Source organism: Ranitomeya variabilis, chromosome 2 (assembly GCF_051348905.1).
Source record: "Ranitomeya variabilis isolate aRanVar5 chromosome 2, aRanVar5.hap1, whole genome shotgun sequence".
Taxonomy (NCBI): Eukaryota; Metazoa; Chordata; class Amphibia; order Anura; family Dendrobatidae; genus Ranitomeya; species Ranitomeya variabilis.
Window position 1 is genome coordinate 155,918,895 of NC_135233.1, and position 22,209 is coordinate 155,941,103.

A 22,209-nucleotide genomic window follows, 5' to 3' on the forward strand; every position below is an offset into this window, starting at 1 on the left:
TGTGATTGCTTACGTCAGTGATAAGCTGTAGCAGTCACATGTCAATGTAAAGTCATGACTACAGCCAAGTAAGCAAAGAGCAATGGTGAGAATTGAATAGGGAATTAGCAGGAAAATGTTCCTTCTTTTACAATTTTTTAAAAGTAAAGACAATTCAGAGTTTCGCTTCTTTATATTATTGGATCAAGGATCTTCATTTTAGTTAGTGCAGCCCAAACTGTGAATTGTCTTTACCTACAAGCCTCCTCCTGAAGTTTATTTTCATCCATGAGGCAGCAACAACCATTATTGAGCTTTCTCAGGGATTGTGCCTACACAACTCACTCAGGTGAGCAGATTACCTGGAGCTATTTTTTTTTTATAAGACATCACCCTGTGCGCTCTGGTCCACTCTATATCTCCTATTGGCCCATTTTTTTAACTTCTAGAGCAAAAAGACTAAAGTTGAAAGTTTAATTTAACTAATAAATTAAAAATATTAATTTAAGTAATAAATTAAAAGATTTGACAAAGCTTTAGTTTATTACATTTACTTAAAATTACAGTTAGTCTCAGCACATACAGTTAGTTCCAGAAATATTTGGACAGTGATTGAATCGTCACGATTTGCACTCTGCATGACACTGTTTTTTATTTGAAATGTAGCAACCAAGATGCAATTGAAGTGGAGAATTTCAGGTTTAATTAAAAGAGTTGAATGAAAATATCCTGTGAAACTTTTAGGAATGGCAACCATTTTTCTGAAAAGTCTCCTCCTTTCAGGGGCTCAAAAGTAATTAGACAAACTAACTTTACCATGAATAAAATTTAAATTTTTTATACTTTTTAGAGAATCTTTTGCAGGCAATTACTGCCTGAGACATCACAGACGTCACCAAACACTGGGTGTATTCCTTTGTGATGCTTTGCCGGACCTTTACTGCAGCTGACTTCAGTTGTTGCTTCTTTGTGGGTCTTTCTGCCTTAAGTTTTGTCTTAAGCATGTGGAATACAGGCTCAATGGAGTTGAGATTGACTCAGCCAATGCAGAATATTGCACTTTTTTGCCTTTAAACACTCCTGGATTGTTTTTTCAGTATGTTTTGGATCATTGACCAACTGTAATGTGAAGTGCCATCCCATCAACCTTCCTCCATTTGGTTGAATCTGCGCAGAAAGTATAGCCCTATACACTTCAGAATTCATCCAGCTGTTTTTTCCTTCAGTCACATCAATAAACACTAGTGACCACTGCCATTGGAAGTCATGCATGCCCATTTAATCACATTTCCTCAACTATGTTTTACAGATGATGCGGTGTGCGTTGAATCATGAGCCGTACCAAGCCTCCATATTTTCTTCTTCCCATTATTCTGGCACAGGTTGATCTCAGTTTCATCTGTCCAAAGGAGGCTTTTCCAGAACTGGGCCTGCTTCTTTAGATGTTTTGGCAAAGTCTAATCCACATTTCTATTTTTAAAGTTAAATAATGGTTTGCACTTAGCGGCAATTCCTTTGTATTTGCTCTTATGAAGTCTTCTCTTTATGGTAGACTTTGAAACTGAATCACATACTTGGGGGAGAGTGCTCTTCGCTTGGTTGGATGTTGTGAAGAGGTTTTTCTCACCATGGATAAGATTCTGCGATCATCTACTAATTTTGTTGTTTGTGGACATCCAGGCCTTTTTTGAGTTCCAAGTTCACTAGTGCTCTCTATTTGAAAAATGTACCAAACTGGTACATTGATTTGGCCACTCCTAACATTTTTGCTATCTGTCTGATGAATTTCATCTTTTTGTTCAGCCTAATGATGGTTTGTTTTTCTCCACTAGAGACTGCATTTTATAGGTTCACAGCAACAGTTTCTGAATGCAAATAAAACATCAGGAATCATCTCCAGACCTTTTAGCTACTTAATTTATAATAGACTAAGGATGAAATAGCCTATACAGACCATTAAAGAGTTTTTTAGATAATTGTCTACTTAATGTTGATCCCTTTAACAAGATGCAGCTACATATTAAAGAGTTGTAATTCCTAAACCCTTACTCCAACTAGGATGTGAATACCCTCAAATTAAAGCTGAGCGTCTGCATTTAAAGCCCATATTGATTATATAACTGTATCTTGAATATGTTTTGGTAAACATTAGTGATGATTGAATAGCATTGTTGCTCGGGTGATCTCCGAGTATTTGTTAGTGCTCGGAGACTTCGTTTTCTTCCCTCAGCTGCATGATTTACGGCTGCTAGAAAGGCTGAATACATGTGAGGAAGGCCTGTTTGTAAGGGAATTCCCACATGTATTCAGGCTGTCCAGCAGCTGTAAATCATGCAGCTGAGGCAATGAAAACTAAATCTCCGAGCACTAATAAATACTCGGAGATCACCGAAGCATGCTCGGGGAGACAAGAGCAACAGTGTTATTCGCTCATCATTAGTAAACAGCTAAAATGCCAGATTTGTATCCAAAAATTTCTGGACCTAATTGTAAAAGTGTTACTTGTACAGTACTACAGTAGGGATTTGACTGTGTACATTTAATGTTTTGTGTTACAACTTGTGGTTTTCACTAACCTGTTTGTTACTAAATTGACTGGTAAATTCCATGTTTATGGCATAGATAATGGCTTCTAAGAGCATCCCTTAACCAGAGGTGGAAACATCCAGGTAATTTCTCCTGTAAGGTTGGTTGGGTGCATGATCTATCAAGAGCTGGGATGGGTACTCTTGCATGTAGTCATACAATGGAAAGGACCATTCTCTAATCAGAATTGCTCATCATTCCATTGCTTCATTTTAGGACATTGATGCTCATCTCTGAATTTCCTAAATTTTCTTATGGCTTTTTCCTTCCTTTGTGGCTTAATTGTTGGTGAAAATAATATTTCAATTTGCGCATTTGCTATTTATACATTCTCATTAAATGCATGTATCAACTCAATCCATGAATATAGCTGATGCATTTTACATTGCGACTGCTTTTCTTTATAAAATACAATTTTAATTATCAATGCCTTAATTCGCAAGCAAACATAGTAAAACTAATGCTCAGCAAAATATTCTTGTCTCCATTCCACTTTGCAGATAAAACAATTTATCTAAAACTAGCAAATTTTCAATCTTGTTTAAGAGTTATGAAAGGATTAACTTAGACTTAAAAGCTGCATATTGCAGAATTCTTATTGTAAGTCCATATGCTTATGCTTAGTTGTCCTCGAGCTGTCAGGTGCATACAGTATATTTGGTTGCCTCTGACATCCCATCACAATATAAACAGTCTCCCTTCTAAAATAAAGCCACAAAAACATTTTTTTTAAACTTAAAAAATAATTATATTACAAAAAGAAATGATAGAGGCTCAAACCAGGTTGAGTCTTTAAGGGTTTACGAGAGTCAAAATGTAGGAAACAGAGATTTGGGGTCTGAAAAAATTAAAACATTTTCTATTTTGGGGGACACATTTGTGAAGTAATATACTGCATCCATAAATTTAAACACAAGTCTTCAAAGATTAGACCGGAAGGGTACATACAGTGAAGTCACTTTCTTCTAGAACAACAACTCTTCATTTTCTAGACCTTTTGAATCTAAAGGGCTTTCAAAATCTTGCTTATTACCGCAAACTGTGGATAGGATCTGTGATGGCTCTTGGGAATGTTTTCTGGATATCTCTCTTTCCTCTCAATTACAGCAGCATGGTCATCTGCTTGGATGTCTAACCGAATGCAATATTGATGAATATGAAATGTATTTTATAATAATTGCTTATAACATGATTTCATGAATATTTGCATATTGATTATCAACCTGATTCTTATTCATTGTCTTATGTCAGTTATGTTAATACTCTTTTATCTTATATATATTGTAAAAGTATTATTGTGACTAGGACATAATTAAAGGGAGTCTGTTAGCACAGAATAAAGGTGCCAGCTACTTAAGTGCACTTTCCCACCTTCTAGTTTTCCATGTATGAAGCCAGAGCTGTCAAGGAAGAGGGTAGGGATGGAGAGAGGGAAAACCATCAGACGGGAGGTGCATTTAAATGAATGGTGCTGACAAGTTGATCCAAATACCTGTATTTGGTTTGAACAGTCATCCTGTGCATATAGGGGCGGGTTTCAAATTTATTGTAGTTAAAAGATGTCAATAACCACGCTTAGGTATGTACTATATGTTTACTGCCTGGTCATTAAAGGAGTTGTCCAACACAAAGATTTTTTCAAAGCAATGTTCTGTTTGAGCTTTGATCAGAACATAGCCTGTTTGTCAAGCCCAGACAGTCTGAAGAAAGCAGCAAGCAACTTTCAGCTATGTGCTTTGAATGATGATGTCACAAGGGGGAACATGGCTAGTGTTCCTAAGTCTGTTGTGATTTACCGAGGATATGTAAGGGAGAAAGAATCTAAGCCACAGATGTAGTGCAGCCTCCACAGATTCATACTAGTAAACAGGATAATAGTAAAGTTCTGTCTGAGACTGTTTAGGAGTCTCAGGATGGTGCTTTGGAATTGGAGTGACTGGGTGCTGAGAGTGGGAGGGAGAGAGCTGTGGGGCAGATACAGCTTTGACTGTTGGGAAATGTAGTTTAGAAGCACAAAGGGAAAACTGGCAGGAAGTACAAAATGAAAACAATAACAGAGCATAAGTATTCATACAAGGGGCTGAATGGGAACTAAAAAAATAAATATAAAGGTAATAGGAGAGTTTTGAAATGCTAGATCTTTTCTGTGTCCATAAAATCTCTTTAAATAATTGCAATGGGTCTATAAAAAATGTCAAATGAATGGTGTCTGTATAGCATTTGTTTTTTAATGCACCCACTGAGTTTAATGGGCAAGTCTGATCTAATTTCCATATTGGGCTGGTGCATGCTGCAATTTTTTTCTCTTGGACACTTGGTCTGAGTCAAAAGACAGTCATCTAAACTGCCCAATTAAAAGAATCGTCTATGATCATGTTAATAGAATGTAGAAAATGAGGTGAATGGAAATTTATACTAGAAATTAGCAAATATTACGCATGGAAGAGCTACACTATTGAAATGAACATTATGTTTTGTAGACCCATAACACAGTATTTGAGATAGAAAACAAAATATATTTCTATTTGTATATCCATAAGCCTGTTATCTAGAGCTTTTTCTCAGATATTTCAATCTCAAATTGCTAATATTTAATCTTGAAAAATCTAGTATAAAAAATATTTTATCTATAGTAATTGCACTTTTTTCCAGTCAATTCTGAAAATTGTCCTAAACTTTAAAGCTCAGTTGTTGATGACTATTTTTTGCTTTGCAGGTTACATTTTTGGGGAGAGACCCTCAGTCAAGTTTACACCAGTGGACGGTGAACAGACATCAATTCTTCCTGTTCATCATGTTATTGACAAAGTTAAGGGTTATTGTCATCCTCACTCGGACAACTTCTATAAAAATATCATCATGTCAGACTCATTCAGCCATAGCACCAAGTTCTAATCCTAGGGATAAAATGCAGCAGTTTTCTTTGGTTCATCAGCTATAACGAAAACAAACACTCAAAGGGAATTTATGTAAAGTAATCTTTAACAAAAGTCACACCTATGAAAGCATCAACTGATTAATGGGAATTGTCTCCATTTTTTTATTTTCTATACACTGGCTTCAAGAACCTGTAAAATTATTGCATTTTACAATCATAAAGCATCCTTTTGAAAGTCCCAAAGTGAAGAAAGCACAAAAGCCAAAGACAGATTTTGGGCTGATTTAACCAAGTGGATGGTGAACAGACATCAATTATTCCAATTTATCATGCTATTGACAAAGTCAAGGGCTATTGTCATCCTCACGAAAACTTCTATAGAACATCATCATGCCAGATCACCAAGTTCTAACCCTAAGGATAAAATACAGTTCACATTGGTTCAGCTGCTGTAAAGAAACTGGACACCCAAAGGGTCTATGTGATGATTAACTTAACAAATACTCATATCTTAGTCCTTAACCAAAAGATCCTGAGCCAAAACGTGTCTTCTGAAGGGTGTAGCAAGGGATTTTTCTGCAGAGCATTGATGCATATAAGTATCTGTCCCATTGTTGTTTAACTGGTCAACTTGCCTTGTTGTGATATCAGTTCAATGATCCAATTGCCAAAGGAGCCACCTGTTACTATTTCCTGTTCTGAAACCCTTCATACCTATATGTCCACACTCATGTCCACTTTGTATGATTAAAATCATTCCATAATTTTTTACAGTAATTACGTAAAAAATACAGAATTTTAGGAATAGTACTTATTTTCTAATTTCGGGGTCGATTCCTATTTTTTCTACTAACACAGAATGGAAATTGTTATTTTTTTATGTTTCACAATAGAGTGCAGAAGTAAAAATCTTTATGCAAATGGTGTAACTACAGAACAAAAATGTTTAAAGCCAAATTCTATACATTTAACTCTATACTGTCAAAAACGATGCTTTTGAACACTAATGAAATTATATATATATATATATATATATATATATATATATATATATATATATATATATATATGGAAGTTTTCATATTACTATTGAAAAGTGCATCTTATGTGCTTGGACTCGTTTCACCTTTACACAGATCATATGCTCTTCATGGGCTCGGATTTTTTCAGATATTCTCAAGTATTTTTTTTCTTCTTCTTTTATTTATTTATATATTTCTACGTTACCTAACTGTGAAGAGCTATGTGGTTAAGCAGTTTTTATGTTTCTTATGCACTTTTCTAGCTACATGATGCAAAGGAAAGCATGTAGTATGTTTTCTCTCTTAGCTAAGTTTTTATCCAATGTTAACTATTATTTTTTAAACTGAAGTGATAATTTTGAAAAGAAAATAAGAGATTTATTTGGCAATAACATTGTTTTTTCTTTTAGATTGTGAGATTATACATTTAAACATAAATGTAACCATTTGATCTCACAATTTGTATTACAAGATTTATGGAGCTTTTAAGCAATGACAGACACATTGGCTTTACCTAATTGGGAACTCAGATCACTAAGGCACTAATTTTAATTGAAAGGAAGATTTTTTTCTGTATTTTATGGTGTTCATACAGTTACATGGTAACTCAATAAGCATGTATTATTCTTGTCCCATGAAGATATTCCATTCCAAAATGCCCTATATTATGACATAGCAAATGTCAAAGAAATGGTAACATGCTTGAGACCCTTCTATAATAGCCAGATTAGAGCTTTACTAAGCACTGCTCCTTGTGGATTAGACCTGTCCATGTATTACATGGTGAGTCTTTCATTTCAACTTCTGAAATATAATTCTGTATTTCCTCTTTAGTGGCTACTGCAGGAGAAATATATGGCAAGCCACAGCTTAGCTTCTGAAGCGGGAAAAGTGATGTGGGGATATAGTTATTGAGACTACACCCATAAAGAGTGACCGGCATTTTATCCCCCCACCATATAAATCAAAAGTACATTTGAAAAATACAAAAAATTTAAACTTATTAGAGAAATCTACTTCTTTATCGTCTTGGACTGATCTTTCATTCTCAAAATTCTTGAATGAACATAGATGTCCTCATACAGAGATAAGAAGTGATGGTGCTCACAATTGTCATGCGTGCACTCTTTCAATTTTCAGCTTTGAAATGACTACCACGAACAAGCTTGGCACAAGCTACTCCTTTCTCAGAACCCAGGGGTTGCCCTGGCCTTCACCCTTTAATTACTGTACAGGGATCTGGACTTACACAGACTAGGGCCATAGAGTCAACTGTTTTTAATGGCACAAGCTGGCAAGAAGGATAGTCAGGTAGCCGGGTCAGATCCAGGAGGTCATGTTAATAACAGAATCATAAAACAAGTAGTAAAATCTCATATCAACCTAAAAGAACAGGAATAATCTGGACAAAATACAGGAGCACAGACAGAGGTATATACCAGGATAACAGAATTATTGACTGGCAGTGGATCAGACCTTCAGGGGTTTAAATAGCTGACTTCCCGCCCAGGGCTCTCAGGAAGGAGTGAGCAAAACCTAGACCAACCCCATAGCGCCCTTATAAATCAGCAACAAATATCCTAGAAAAAAACAAGACAGGTGCTGTCAGACATCACAAGCAACAATAATGTCCTATGGACACTGGACAACTGTAACTGTTGTTTTAGGAGAACTTGCAGCTATGTTTGCCTGTTACTCCTCCTTCCCCCTTCCATTTCAATAGAATTTTATTAGCAGCATTAGTCATTTCTGACCTTAGTAATGGGAAAATTTATCTTCACAGAGCGCAGATTTCTCTGATAAGTGATAAGATATATTATAAACCTGCTTAATTTCATGTGTACTATTAATTTATTGAATGGAAACTATACTGTTTCATCTTTAAGCAGCGTCTATGCTTGTAATGTGACTTTATGTATATTTTATATAAAAAATTATTTTTAATGACATGCAGTCAAGGAAACCAGTTTATTTCTTCACATCACTCATTTTTTATGTACTGTCTCAGACCAATTTTGTGGAAAATAAGTATATTTCTAATTGCGATAAATGTCTGTTGAAGAGACGTTATAACTGTTTAGTAACTGGGAAGAGTTTTGCTGTGATTTAATGTGTTCATCAGTTGTACCAAGAATTCTTGTTATTCTCATGCACCTTCGTGTGCCCCACCAAAACTGTTACTCCATTCAGGGACTGGAGTAACATTATTGGTGGGAGTTATATAACTTGTCATGAATTGGCCAGGCGAGACAACACACCCATGTTCTACCCACTTTCACAGGGCTGGCTGGGACTGGTGTTAAAATTTGCAAAATTTATGCAAAATTTATGAGCAAGGTCAAAAAGATTGTAACTTTTTAATGTGTTTTACGCCATAAAACTGGCAGAAACACTTTGATGTATGGGCAAAAAAAAGTATATAAAAATTCTCTAAACAAATAATGTTAAATATCTAACTGCTGACCATATCCGTTTTCTGTCATCAACCAGATATGCGTACTTAATAGTCATATTTCAAGAGAATATGGAGATACTTAATATGAAAAGGGAACAGTGAAATCACAGTAAATGGTCAACCATACCTGTATATGTTGCTTTATTTTTATAGTGTTTTGTTTCCTTTTTACTACCATGTAGTAGACTATTAATCTATTAATGCCTGTTACTTTTAATAGTGTCACGATTAGTAGTAGCCAGTCAGTTTTCAGCTCTCACACTGAAGTGTATTCATTTCTCACTGTACAGTATACTTATTCCTTAGTCATTGCTATACTGTTTTATGTTAGCCTCAGCGTCCTGTGGCTAATGTCGCCTCCTATGTATATATTTATTTATTGATTTGTTTGAATGTGTCATTTGATGTTTGTTTTGATAAGCTTCTGCATATTCTTGTCTTGTTGTGATAAAGAACGGAGTGTGGTCTTCGGTAAGGTTATGAAGAGAAAGTGCCTTGTACTGCGCCACATGCTCCTTTCACTGTATGAAATGCCATTACTGTGTGAAGCTTTCCGTCATTTAGATGATGTGATGTATAGCTTGTTCTAAACTGAAAATTGTCATATTTTGAAATAAATACACAAATATGAATATTTCTCTAGCGGCTTTTATTTTTCAAAAATGTAAGCAAGCAATCATTTTTTGATGTAGTTTTCAAATACCTAAGTGACTTTTATTGCAAATGTCCATCTCTGATAAAAGTCTCATTAAATACCTGTTTTAAGCTGTCCTCACATCTATATTCTTCATTTATGTTGTTCTTCTCCTTTATAGGAGCAGGACATCGAAAATGAGAGTACCGCAGGATACATTTCATGATAGATGCCAAGGCCCTATTAATTATTGCCTATGCGCTTTTTATGTTTAGTTTTGTGTGTTTTGTACTCTTTTTTTTTTGCAACAAATTGATTATCCTAATTGCATTTTTTAAAGTCTGTTTTATGTCCATAAATACCGTATTTTTCCGACCATGGGACGCACTTTTTTTCCTCCAAACTTGGGAGGAAATGTGGGGTGCATCTTATGGTACGGATGTAATATGTGGGGAGGGGGCAACGGTGAGTGGGATTGCACTGGGATCCCACTCATAGGAGGCAGGAAAATGTCCCCGCTGCAGGAATTCAGCACTGGGGAAACCAAGTGGTCCCGATATTTAAAATTAGGTGAATATTCATTAGCCTCTTCCCCGCCCACTTGTCAGTGCAGAGCAGGGATCGGGGAGCAGCAAATGAATAATCCTTCACTTAAACAGCGGACACACATGGTTTCAGCAGCACCGGATTCCTGCAGCCGCTGGGGAGATTGCGTGTCCAGTGGAGGAGGCAGCAGCAGCAGGGTGCCAGAGGAGACAAGATTGCTGCATACCTGACAGCACAGCCCCTGCCTGGGCTGTGCGGGATGCTGAGTGCTGTGGCATAAGGACCTGTGTGAGGTCATGAAGGGGGTGGACTGGAGCATCACATGACAGCACAGAGCCCTCCCTCTTCATGTCGTCATCACAGGTCCTTCAGACTCCCCACTAGAATCTGTTAGCTTCCTCTTATGACCTGTGATGAGACAACAAGAGGGAGGGCTCTGTGTGGTCATAGGATGCTCCAGCTCTTCTTTACCTCACCACAGTGTGGCTGGCTGCACAGCCTGAACAACTAAGGATTAATTAAAAGGATAGTCACTAGAACACACAAAAAAGCACTTTGCCACTCCTGTGGTGAACTATAACTCCCAGCGTGCCATAGGATCTGCAGGACATGCTGGGAGTTATAGTTCTCACATGGGATCTTAAAGCAGCACTCCAGTATTATTTTTCAGTGCTGGAGTGGTTCTTTAAATATAAGCCCTGTGCCCCCATTCTTATACTCACCCTCCAGCATCTTCACATAGTACTTTACAGACACCACACTGGTACCGCAGCACCATCTTCTACCCGTAGCTTCCAACATAATAACATGCTATTATATATAATAACACCACATATGATAGTATGTTATTTATGTTATTAAATATTTTACCACTTTTTTGCTTCAAATATAACTTTTCCTATTTTCCAACTCTAAAAACTAGGTGCGTCTTTTAGTACGGTGCATCTTATAGTCTGAAAAATACGGTACATGTATTAACATGGGGTTCTTAGTTGACACACTTTTGATTAAAAAAAAAGTGAATAAGCAATCCCACTGTGACAAGGTGTACTCCCTTAGGATGCGTTATTTTATCAGTTTGGATAGAAATTGTAACATATTTTTAGCCTCATATGCAGATGTTATCTTACTTTCTCCTTTTCCAACTCCATTCTTTATGCCCTTTTGTAAGCATGTAGATTTAATAGGGCTCAATCATCTGGTATCAAGCCCTGCCATTATTCAGCGCTAAGTGCCATGGAGAGGCAAAAACATTCCCTGTGTATGGATGTGCATTTTTGTAAATTTACCATTGTAGTAGCTTATATTCTAGATATTACATTTTCATAAGAAACATATTAATACTTTTATTTACTTTTTCAATATCCCACCTAATAGTCAATTGAACAAATACCCATAGGGAAAAAATGTTGTGCAAAAGTTTTAGTCAGGTGTAATGTTTAATACTTTATTTTTATCAATTAACTTAATGTAAAGTGATTTACCAAAAGAGAAATCATACTAATACTCGGTGTGACCACCCTTTGCTTTCAAAACAGCATCAATTTTATTGAACACTGTGTCGTTTTTGAAAGAACTGAGCAGACAGATTGTTTCAAACTTCTTGAAAAATTAACTACAGGTCTTCTGTAGGAATGAGCGAACGTGCTAGGTGATACTATGTTATCACTCGAGAATCATGGTACTCGGATGTTCTCGTTACTCGGTGAGTAATGGACGGTGCTCGATGTAAAACTTGAATCCCCACATCTATGATGCTTGTTAGGCAGCCAATAAGCATGCGGGGATTGCATGTGAGTCACTGTAATGCAATTGGTAATGCAATTGCCATCTTGGTTGTGGCATTACTGTGATTGACTGTCTGTCTGACATCATCAGGGAATGTAAAAGGACAGGCGCCAAATGACTCGGCACACTGACACCATTGCACAGCTCTGTTGCACTTTGTATTGGAGGGAAAGAGTGCTTGTCTAGGCCTGTGTGTACAGTGTAATGAATCAGAGGCCTGTAGTATTGATACTGGTGCTGAAGCTGAGCCATCGTTTATATTACATACAATCTGCATTTAGACTAGGGAGGGAGAGAGAGTCGCAGGAGCAGGGAGATTGAGATAATCCAGTCAGTAGGCAGGGATTAATCCTGTGCAGTCCGTGCAGTATATAGCTTCAGTTTTTTTTGTTTGAGCTGAAAAAATTTAATATATTTTGATCCCTCAAGTATTACGTGCTTTTTGGTATTTTCTGTGTTATACAACACACCCAAACGTCATTGAAACATTTTCCTGGGCTACATTTCTTAGCCATACACCATTTTGTAGGGTGGAGTACATTTCTGTGATCTATAAAACTGAGCAAAAGCTTTTAAAAAAATTGTAGGCTTCGATTTCTCAGCCATACAATGTTTTACAGTCTGTGAATATGTATGTGATCTCTAAAAGTGAACAAAAGCTTTTTAAAATGCTGTAGGCTTCCGTTTCTGAGATGCAGGAAAGATATATATCCTGGTACCGTGTTCTGAGATGTACACTGTGTTAGGAGTCGAGTTCCCGCCACTGCACAGGGGGAATCTCGAACCATGTCTGCTGCGGTCTCCCATTCTTCTCCAGCCGCAGTGGAGTCTGCTCAGCAGAGATGTCGGTCCCAGCATCTTGCTCAGTCTCACTCTGTGCATAGGGTTACTGCTGCTTTTCCACCTTCTGCCATTGAAGCCAGTGATGGGCAGCGGCGAGCAGATGCTTTTGGGACTAAGTCCTGCTTTTCCCCTTTTGAGCATGCCCAGAGCAAGATCTCCCATTGGAGATCGAGGGTCACATGCTCAGATACTGCAGCAGATCCCATTGGTCCTCCAGGAAGGTCCTGAAGGTGCTCAGCTTCTGTGGCAGCCTCTCATTGGTCCTTCTGGGAAGGTCCTGTACATGCTGCAGCTATAAAATGTTCGCATGACCACACGGCAATGCGCTAGTGTAAACTTGTAAACGTGTGTGTGTGTTGATGAGTGAAAGTCGTTCATTAATTATCCCCTCCCTTGTGTATGACTGCTCGCGTAAGGTGGATGATTGCTATCTAGCGCCCGACTTAGCCATCAGCACGTAACACACAAAACAGCGTCTAATTGCTGTGACCGCCAGTGTGGCGCCGTGCGCTTTCACAGCACTTTCCTGACCCAAGCCTGGGTGGTTAGTGGTGTCCGCCAGTGCGGCACCGCACGCACTCTCGTGCATCTTTATTAATATTTCTTTCACTCTGACACCCCCAGTTGCGGTGTCGAGCGCAAGAGGTCTATATGAACTCAAATCCTGTGTCTTGGGATTGAGTTCTGAGACTCCTTGCTTGCGCTCTTGGTGCGGTACCGCGGCCTTGTGATGCAACAGGGTTCACTTCCTTCACACAGGGTGAAGTTAACCCGTGTGTGTATCCACATTGTACCACCATATAGTCCGTCATTACTTGGCAGCAGGTTCCATCTCTGCATGGTGGACCCCGGGCTGCGAATGCATCTTACTCTTTCTTGATATTTGCTTGCGTTCCGCTAGCCCTAACACAGTTACGTGGTCTTTGAACAGTTTTGTGATCTCTAAAACTACTTAAAAGCTTTTAAAATTTTTGTAGGCTTCCATTTCTCAGACATACAGTGTTACATAGTCTGTGAACATTTCTGTGATCTCTTAAGCTGGTAAAAAGCTTTTAAAAATGTTTGTAGGCTACCAGTTCTCAGACATACAGTGTTATGTGGAACAAAGGGGTGAAAAAAATCCTGAGAGTATAAATGTCTATAAACGATGTTTTTATTGGAACAACTAAAAGCAGCACAACTCCTGATAAAGTTCTAACGAATTGTGCATTGGGTCGGCAGAGACATCAGTAACATTGCTGCATACATGTAAGTTCACTTAATTTTGTCTATTATATATCATTGTCTTGCTGACATTTAGGAAAGTTTTCCTTTTATATCACTGCATTTCATAGAGATTTTAAAAATTTACACATTTACTGCTGCATTGTACTACTATTTGATCTATCGGCATGGGTCCCTGCAGTATTGTCTAGCAGCCTCTGATGTTACATAGTTGTCTGAATCTGTTTGCTGGTATTATTTGTTGCAATAAAAATATTGTTTTATAGGTATTTATACTCATTGTTTCTTTCAACCCTTTTTTCCAGTATTAACTAGTTTGAATTTTGCTAGTTGATCATTTGCGCTATGGGTATCCTGTACATATACAGTGTCACGTGGTATGTGAACATTTCTGTGATCTCTAAAAGTGAACAAAAGCTTTTAAAAATGTTGTTGGCTTCCATTTCTCAGACATACAGTGTTACATTGTCTGTGAACATTTCTGTGATCTCTAAAACTGCTAAAAAGCTTTTAAAAATTTTATACACTTCTGTTTCTCAGACATACTGTGTTACATGGTCTGTGAACTTTTCTGTGATCTTTAAAACTGGGAAAAGCATGAAAACATTTTTCTGCTGTTGATGGTGCACACAGATGATGAGGACGTGTGGCAGATGTACCTATGCCTGTTGCTTGAGCACAAGAAACATGCCCATCCACGACACACAGGTTCCTGTCCCACTTTGCAGGGAGGCATGGTACACCACTTCTGAAGCCAGAGCAGTGTGAACAAATGGTCAGTTGGATAGCAGATAATTCTTCCAGCAGGCTTGGAAGCACAATACAGTCTTCCACATGGTCCAGTCTCACCAGCCTAAATTCTGGATCACTTAATCCTCACTGTGATCTTCCTTCCTCCCTCCATGTTGACTGGTGATACCACACTAGGACACTCCGAAGAGCTCCTTACAACATAGTTTCTTAATTGCAGACTACCAACCTTCATGCTGAAGGGACAGAATGACATGTTGTTTAGTGATACACAAACCTTAGAGCAGACTTGGCACAAGAACATGATGTGAGGAACCACAAATTTGGGATAAGGAGGAAGGTAATGATTGGACACAGTTGCCGATAAGTCTTGTTGTTGAGTCAAAAAGTCAGGAGAACAGGATGTGGTGATAGAAGACAAGGTAGTGGATGACATCACTGACTCAACCTGGGAAGCTGGCATGCAGAATGAGACCAGCAGCACTGAGGGAGAGATCAGAAGCACTGAAACAGACAGGCAGAGGCAGTGGGGTGACCAGAGGGACAAGGCAGGCAACTTTTCCGCAGAGCATCGCTAATCCTGAATTTATCCATCAAAGAGTTTGGTGTTCCCCAGTCTGGGACTTTCTTAAGGAGAGGTCTGAGACAGACCAAATGGCCATTTCCAACCTGTGCCATCCAAAAATCAGCAAAGGCCTGACCACTAAGAATCTAACCACCACCAGCATGATCAGACACATGTCATCTAAGCCCTCGACTCGGTGCGCCGAATGCCTGGGTCCACAATTGGTGCAATCAGGTGACAACACTGCATCTTCCCCTGTGCTAGGTGCTTCCCAATCCCTTGTCCAAAACACTGCTGCAGATGCCTCATGTTCTGCATCTACGCTTGCATATTTTGACATACCATCATCAGGCAGTTCCAAAACCTTGTCCCAGCCCAGCGTTGCAAAAAAAAATAAAGTTCCCAACCACCCACCCCAGGCCTAAATGTTAAATGAGCAACCTCTGCACATAGCAATTGAAGAGTGAACATGGATGTCTGACTTTTTTTGGTTCTCCATGACTTTGAGGACTCCACAAAGATGATGAGCAGCGATGATGCCATAGTCAGCACAACTATTCCACTTTTATGTCTACATAAAAAGTCACTGCCCACAATTAAACATGAAGCCTTGCATGCAGATCATGTGGAGAATGAGGAAGACATAACACAGAGACATTTTAGTCAGTCCACCCTCATCTCATCTGTTCAGTATGGATAGGGTATCAATGAGCAGGTGGATGGTGAAAAGGAGGAACAGGAGCTGGTGGCTAGTGCAACAGAGGCTATTAGCCACTCAACATTCGTACCGTCTCCCCTATATGGATGGGCTGAGGATGGGTATGAGGAGGAAGAGAGGGTGGAGGAGGAAATGGAGATTTGTCATCATTCATGGTGGAGACAGAGAAGTGATAGCTGTATGAAGCTTGGCATATATGGCCAACTTTATGTACTGCTGCCTTTCCCATGACCCTCACATTACATTAATCTTGCCACAAAAAGAGTACTGGATGTTCACCCTACTAGTCCCACACTACAAGGAGAACTTTGCATCTCTTATTCATACCTGAGGTGGAGAGGTCTACTAAAATGGTGCTATACCAGAAGGCTATAACTACACCAAAAGGCTGCTACTTTCAACTATTGGGTCTCAAAGCTGGATACCTGGCATGAACTGTCACTTTATACCTTGGAGGTGTTGTTCTGCCCTGCCACTAGTGTCTGTGTGGGTTTTTAGTGCTGCTGGGGGGTCATAACAGACAGGCTTTTTCGCCTCTCAACTGAGAATGCTGAGAGGCTCACTCTCATAAAAATGAACAAAGCCTGGATTAGCCCACACTTTTCCACACCACCAGAAGACAGCACATAAAATGTTTGTAATATTCAATATTTGAACAAGGCTCGTCAGTTGTTGCCTTTCAGGAGTCTAAGGATGAAGCTCCTTATAATTTTTGCCTGACTTTGCACTTTCTTTAAAGCCTTTAGTACATCAACTACACTTTCAAAATATTAATGTTCTACATTTTTTTACAGATTCAGTGAGTCATCCATACAGTTTAACATGGTATGGGAGGTTGACTCACTCAGCTGCTCTCAGAGGTAGACACAGGAATAGTCGGTATTAAATTTTGTGGCAGGTTTATTGCTTCATAAATCTGATAGCAAAATAGTAATACAAAGCAGCCTTTTCTGGCACAAGTCAAAATAAGAAGTTCATACAAAAATCCTTTGCACAATGACTGCAGCCTTCTGGAACACAACACACTTCAACTCCTTCAATTCCCATTGGAGCTCGATCCTGGAGACTTCCTTGTCTCCAAACACATAGCAGAGAAAAAAAAAACAGTAGCTGGATATTTAACTTCCCCATCCACACCCTTGAGGTGGAGATATGGTGAATAGGCGTCCTGCCCATCTCTTACACCTACTCACAAAAAAAACAAACTCTTGTAATTGCTGATTATCCCCTCAGCACCTAACATGCTGGGGATAAATTTCTGGGTTTCAAATCATCCAAGATAGCAACCTTCGTGCCACATATCTCCCCTCACATACGGAGCCAGTGACCCTGTCACAATGGTTATTATTGAAGTATGGTGGTATGTAAAACTCATAAAAATTTCTGGATGGGATTACTCATCCAAAGATTCTTATGTGTTTTATGTCACATTTTGGTGGTATATAACAGTATAAAAAACCTTTAAAAATTTGGCTTGGTTACATTTCTTACCCATATAATTTTCTGTGGTCTGAGTTATATTTCTTGGATATATAACACTCCAAAAAAGCAATAAAACATTTTGAGTTACATTTCTTACCCATACACTATTGTGTGGTCTGGTGTACATTTTTGTCATATATAACACTCGGAAAAAGCATTGAATTTTGCTGGGTATAAATTTTGCAGCTATAGAGTATTATGTGGTCTTTGGTACATTTCTATCATATGTAACACTCCCCAAAAGGATTTAAAAATTTAGCTGGGTTACATTGCTCACCAAAACACTATTCCATGTTCTGGGGTACAATTTTATGATATAACACTCCAAAAAAGTTAACATTTCTCACCCATACACTATTTCATCTTCTGAGATATATTTCATTGTTATATAACCCTCAAAAAACTTGTTCATAAATTTATCGGTATTATATTGCTCATCCACACAGTGTTATTAGTTCTTGGGTACATTTTGTTGGTATGTAACCCTCAAAAAACAAGTTAAAAATGTATCTGTATTATATGGCCCATGCATAGACTATTCCATGGTCTGGAGTATATTTTGTTGGTATATAACCCTTAAAAAACGAGTTCAAACTTTTAATGTTATTATATTGCTCATCCATAGATTATTCCATGGTCAGAAGTACATTTCTTTGGTATATAACCCTCAAAAAGCTTATATTGCTCATCATTAGGGTATTACATCTTCTTGGGTACAGTTCGTTGCTATATCAGCCTCCAAAAACTTGTTAAAAAATGTATCGATATTAAATTGCTCATCCATGGACTTTTACATATTCTTGGGTATATTTTGGTGTTATATACACCTCAAACAAATTGTTAAAAAATTGATCGGTATAATATTTTGCTCATCAATAGATTTTTAAATATTCATAGTTAAATTTTGGTTAATATATAAGCCTCAAAAACTTGTTAAAAAATGTATCTGTACTATATTGCTCACCCATAGACTATTCCATGATCTAGAGTACATTTTCTTAGTATGTAGCCCTCAAAAGTGATAGCCTTTATGAGTCTAGGAGCACCAATACATGAGAATTTGAACAGAAAGTGCATGAGGCCCTCCTTTATGTCTAATACAAGGTGTATCTGAATCCCTCTGAGACCCTAACTTTTGACAGTTCTTGCTTCCTTTATAAATTCAATTGAAATGTCTTATTTTTAATAGAAAAATGAATTTTAGTTTACTAAAATTATATATTTTTTTACATTTTGCCTTATATACAAATTGTTATACAGGAAAAATGTTTCTTAACCTTTTTTTTCCTATAAAATGCAATTTCTCGATGGTTTGGAATGTTTTATTGTAACTCCTTGAGAAAAAGTGTGACACCATTGTTCGCAGCAGGGATCTGAGAGTCAGAGATGCTTCCAGGGGTCTTCAACATGCTGTTCTTCTTCCATTCAGCAATTCTCCTATCCACGTCAACATTTTCACTGCCCCCCAGATCTTTTTGTAGGGTCTGCCAGAAAAAAAGCTCAGCTTTCCCATTGACTCCCATTAGAGTCGTTATTTGAAACAAGCATGCAAGTATTAGAAATTGCTTGGTTCGAGCAACGAGCACCAGAGCATTTTTGTGCTTGCTCATCCCTATTAATCATGTATGTCTCAAACAAAATGGCAGACGCGGTACTGCATAAGGAACGTGCCTCGGACTGCAGAGCCCTTATGGGAAAAGCTAGTAGGAAACTGTGTAGTGCCACCTCCCCTCTCGCACTACTCCCCCCAAGGTGATGCACTAATTGGAACGCCCAGCTGACCAACGGGAAGAAAGAGGAAAGGGTGTCCGGCCACACCCACAAAGGTTAAATTCAGGTGCCCAGGGTCATTACCTTCCTCTTTCTCCCCGGCTGACTCCCTGGAAGCTGTTGTATTCCAGATCACCCTAAAGCTATGTCTGAAGCCCTGATCGAGGCCTTGCGGCAGAGAGCAGCACAGGAAGGTGAGCAATGGTTATGATCCCTTATGTCCCTAGGTGCTCACCTTCCTGTGCCCTCTCATGACCCCCTAGCCTCCTCTCTGGCCCCCTCATCTTTCCCCCAGTGCTCCTTCCCTTCCTAACCTCTCCCCGGGTCACACGGGCCGCGTCTCCTGATCTCCCACTGCCCCCTCTCTTGGGCTGCCAGTTCCCCCTTCCCTGTCCGTGGACTCACCTCTGTCCACTACTGGGCCGGCGGGTAATCCGTCCTCCCCGGGTAGCATATGACCCCATCCACAGCCACGGGCGCTCCTGCCATGGTCGGTGCAGTGTTGCCACTGGGTAGACGATCTGCGTGCTCCTCCCACGGGGCTGCATGTCGGCAGGGGGCCGGCACATCCAAGTCGCCGTGTCCGTGCCGCTGCCTCATCCTACACTCCGGGGGGTTCGGCGGGTGTCTCGTGGTCGTCGCCAGGTACTGCTGCTAGCGGCAAGAGGCCCGGTCACTGGGCCTGCTCACGCCAGGCTCCTGCTTTGGCGAACGCGTAGGCCTCGGTCACTTCTGGTCCCCAGACCCCATCTTCAGTCAAGCGTTCAGTGCAGGCAGTCAAAGCCCTGCCCACTTCTGCCCTGCAGGCTCACGCTGCTGCCCAGAGCGGTGCGAGCCTGGGAAGCCCCGCCCACCGCTGCCGTCCTCCATGCTCTGCACAGGCCAAGCTATCAAGCGGCCTGTTTTCTGTCAGCATCACGGGGCCAGGCCATCAGGCCCAAATGTACTCGGCATTGGGGAACCTCCCCTCCCTCATGCCTGCGTGGCCTGGGCAGGCTCCTCCCACTCCTGACCCTTGCCCCCAGGCCCGAGCATCCACCCAGGGGGCAATGCGAGCCTGTGATTCCCCACCAATCTCCTCACCCAGCTTTGCCCTTCATAGGCCACGCTCCCTAGCCCCTGCAGCCAGCTCCCATAGTTCTCAGGCCCCCTTCACCCACGCCGTGGCACACAACATCCCTCCAGCAGATATAGCTGCAATGCCTGCACGGGGGCCATGGGGTCAGGTTGTTCAACCTTCCACACAGTTGCAGAGCGCACTGACTGGTCCTACCAGACCAACCAGCGAACTCCGCAACCATTACAGTATGGAAACAACATGCGCATGGTTGCACGCAACACTAGCACACCAATAATAAATGGTGCACTGCCAACACCCCCAAACACTCAGATGCAAATTGGTGACCTTTTTATTACACACTCCCCAGTCCCCTCTGGCATGTTCCCTGTGACTAGTCTTGCCACTTTAGTGCCAACGCCGTCATCACACCCCACACCCCCAGTCACATCCCACAGCCAGCACAATCTCCCCTTTAGTCCCAAAATAACTGCCCCAACACAAACCACGACAGTCACAGACATATGCACCGCAGACCGTCCCCATCCTCCTTCGAAGACTGTCAACATTCCCACTATTCCCCATATCGTCACAGACGCAACTCTCATAGGTGCCACCACGGGTCCGCTAGATGGCATTCCCCATCCATATCTGGATGGTCCGAGGTCTCCCAGAGGCAACAAAGGCTGTACCATAGAAGACAGAGGTCACCCCCAAGATCCATCGACGTTGAAAGGGGGGTAACATCTACACCCCCTGGGGCCCCCAGCCATACCGTTAACCATACCAGGGCCAGAGCGACACCATCTGCGGTAACCGCTCAGGTGCGCGATGAACCTACGCTGTCACGCGCCCCATCCGTGGCTGCCGGCAGGTGATACTCACCCTCACCTCCCCTGGCTACCGGCCATGTACAAAACACCGCTACAACGTGAAGCGGAGGACTTACTCTCGCCCAGGCACACGGCTGTCTCAAACAACCACGTGCTGTGCCATCGGCTACCTGCCAGGGGGCTCTGTCTCCACTTCCCTGGGCTTCCTGCCAAAGTCAAATGATCGCTACGGCGGGAGCCAGAGTCCCTTCATCCCCCGGGAGACACTCAGCCTGCATATGACAGCGGTAAGTGTTTCGAACTCAGCGAGTACCACGCCTTACACAACACGGGAGAGAGTGAGTTGTCATCTACCATCAGGGCGCTAGTCCACCAGTTGACTTGCCATGCCGGATCAACTCACAAGAACAAACCAATCAGCTAGCCTTCATAATGATGCTTTTTTTGCGGAATTAGCCCACTAGGTACAAACGTAGACCTAGAGATATACCAAATTTTTTGCTTTAACTGCGTGGATATATGGACGATATTATCAGCAGACCAACAGTCCATAGATAAGGAGAGGAGGGCAGGATAAGAAAGAAGTAGACCAAAAATAGCGCAAACGATGAACAACTGGCTTCAGGCCTTCGCAGTTCTAGGCTGCATTATGGGACAGAAACATCCAGAACGATGTTCTGAACTATTTACTTACCAGGATCTAGTATATAATTCACACAAGTCTCATGGCTGTTCAGCATGGAGGAGGTACGGCAAAGAGTTCCGCAGGTAGCTGGCCATGCAACCCGAGCTAGGCTGGGGTGTGAAAGCGATGGATGTCTGGATACTAGTGATGAGTGAACGTGCTCGCCACTACTCGTTACTCGCCCGAGTATCAGTGTACTCTGTGTACTCGGCAAACACTGAGCATTTCCTGGGATTATTTGGTGGTAACTGGTGTCTCCACCCAGCATTTTTGGTGGACTTTAGAGACCCAATCACGCTGCAGGGACTGTCTGCCAGGCCATGAAACGCCGCAGCCATCTTTGTTGTGGTTGGGCAGTGATAGGCTTGGCCACACAGCATCATCCCGAGTATAA

General features: G+C 40.7%; 1 protein-coding gene across 5 annotated transcripts in view; it reads left to right on the plus strand.

Annotated features, from left to right (window-relative positions):
• The window catches only part of ADGRG6 (adhesion G protein-coupled receptor G6), a 212,109-nt gene extending 205,626 nt beyond the window's left edge, over positions 1-6,483 (plus strand). For 4 of the 5 annotated variants that reach the window (XM_077283103.1, XM_077283105.1, XM_077283107.1 and 1 more), the window contains one exon: positions 5,282-6,483. In XM_077283103.1, coding sequence (XP_077139218.1) covers positions 5,282-5,460 — 179 coding nt within the window. In that variant the 3' untranslated portion in view covers positions 5,461-6,483. Of the gene's footprint in view, positions 1-2,601; positions 2,649-5,281 lie in introns of all 5 variants that reach the window. The other variant, XM_077283104.1, reaches the window with a different exon arrangement.
• Positions 6,484-22,209: the final 15,726 nt, after the last annotated feature.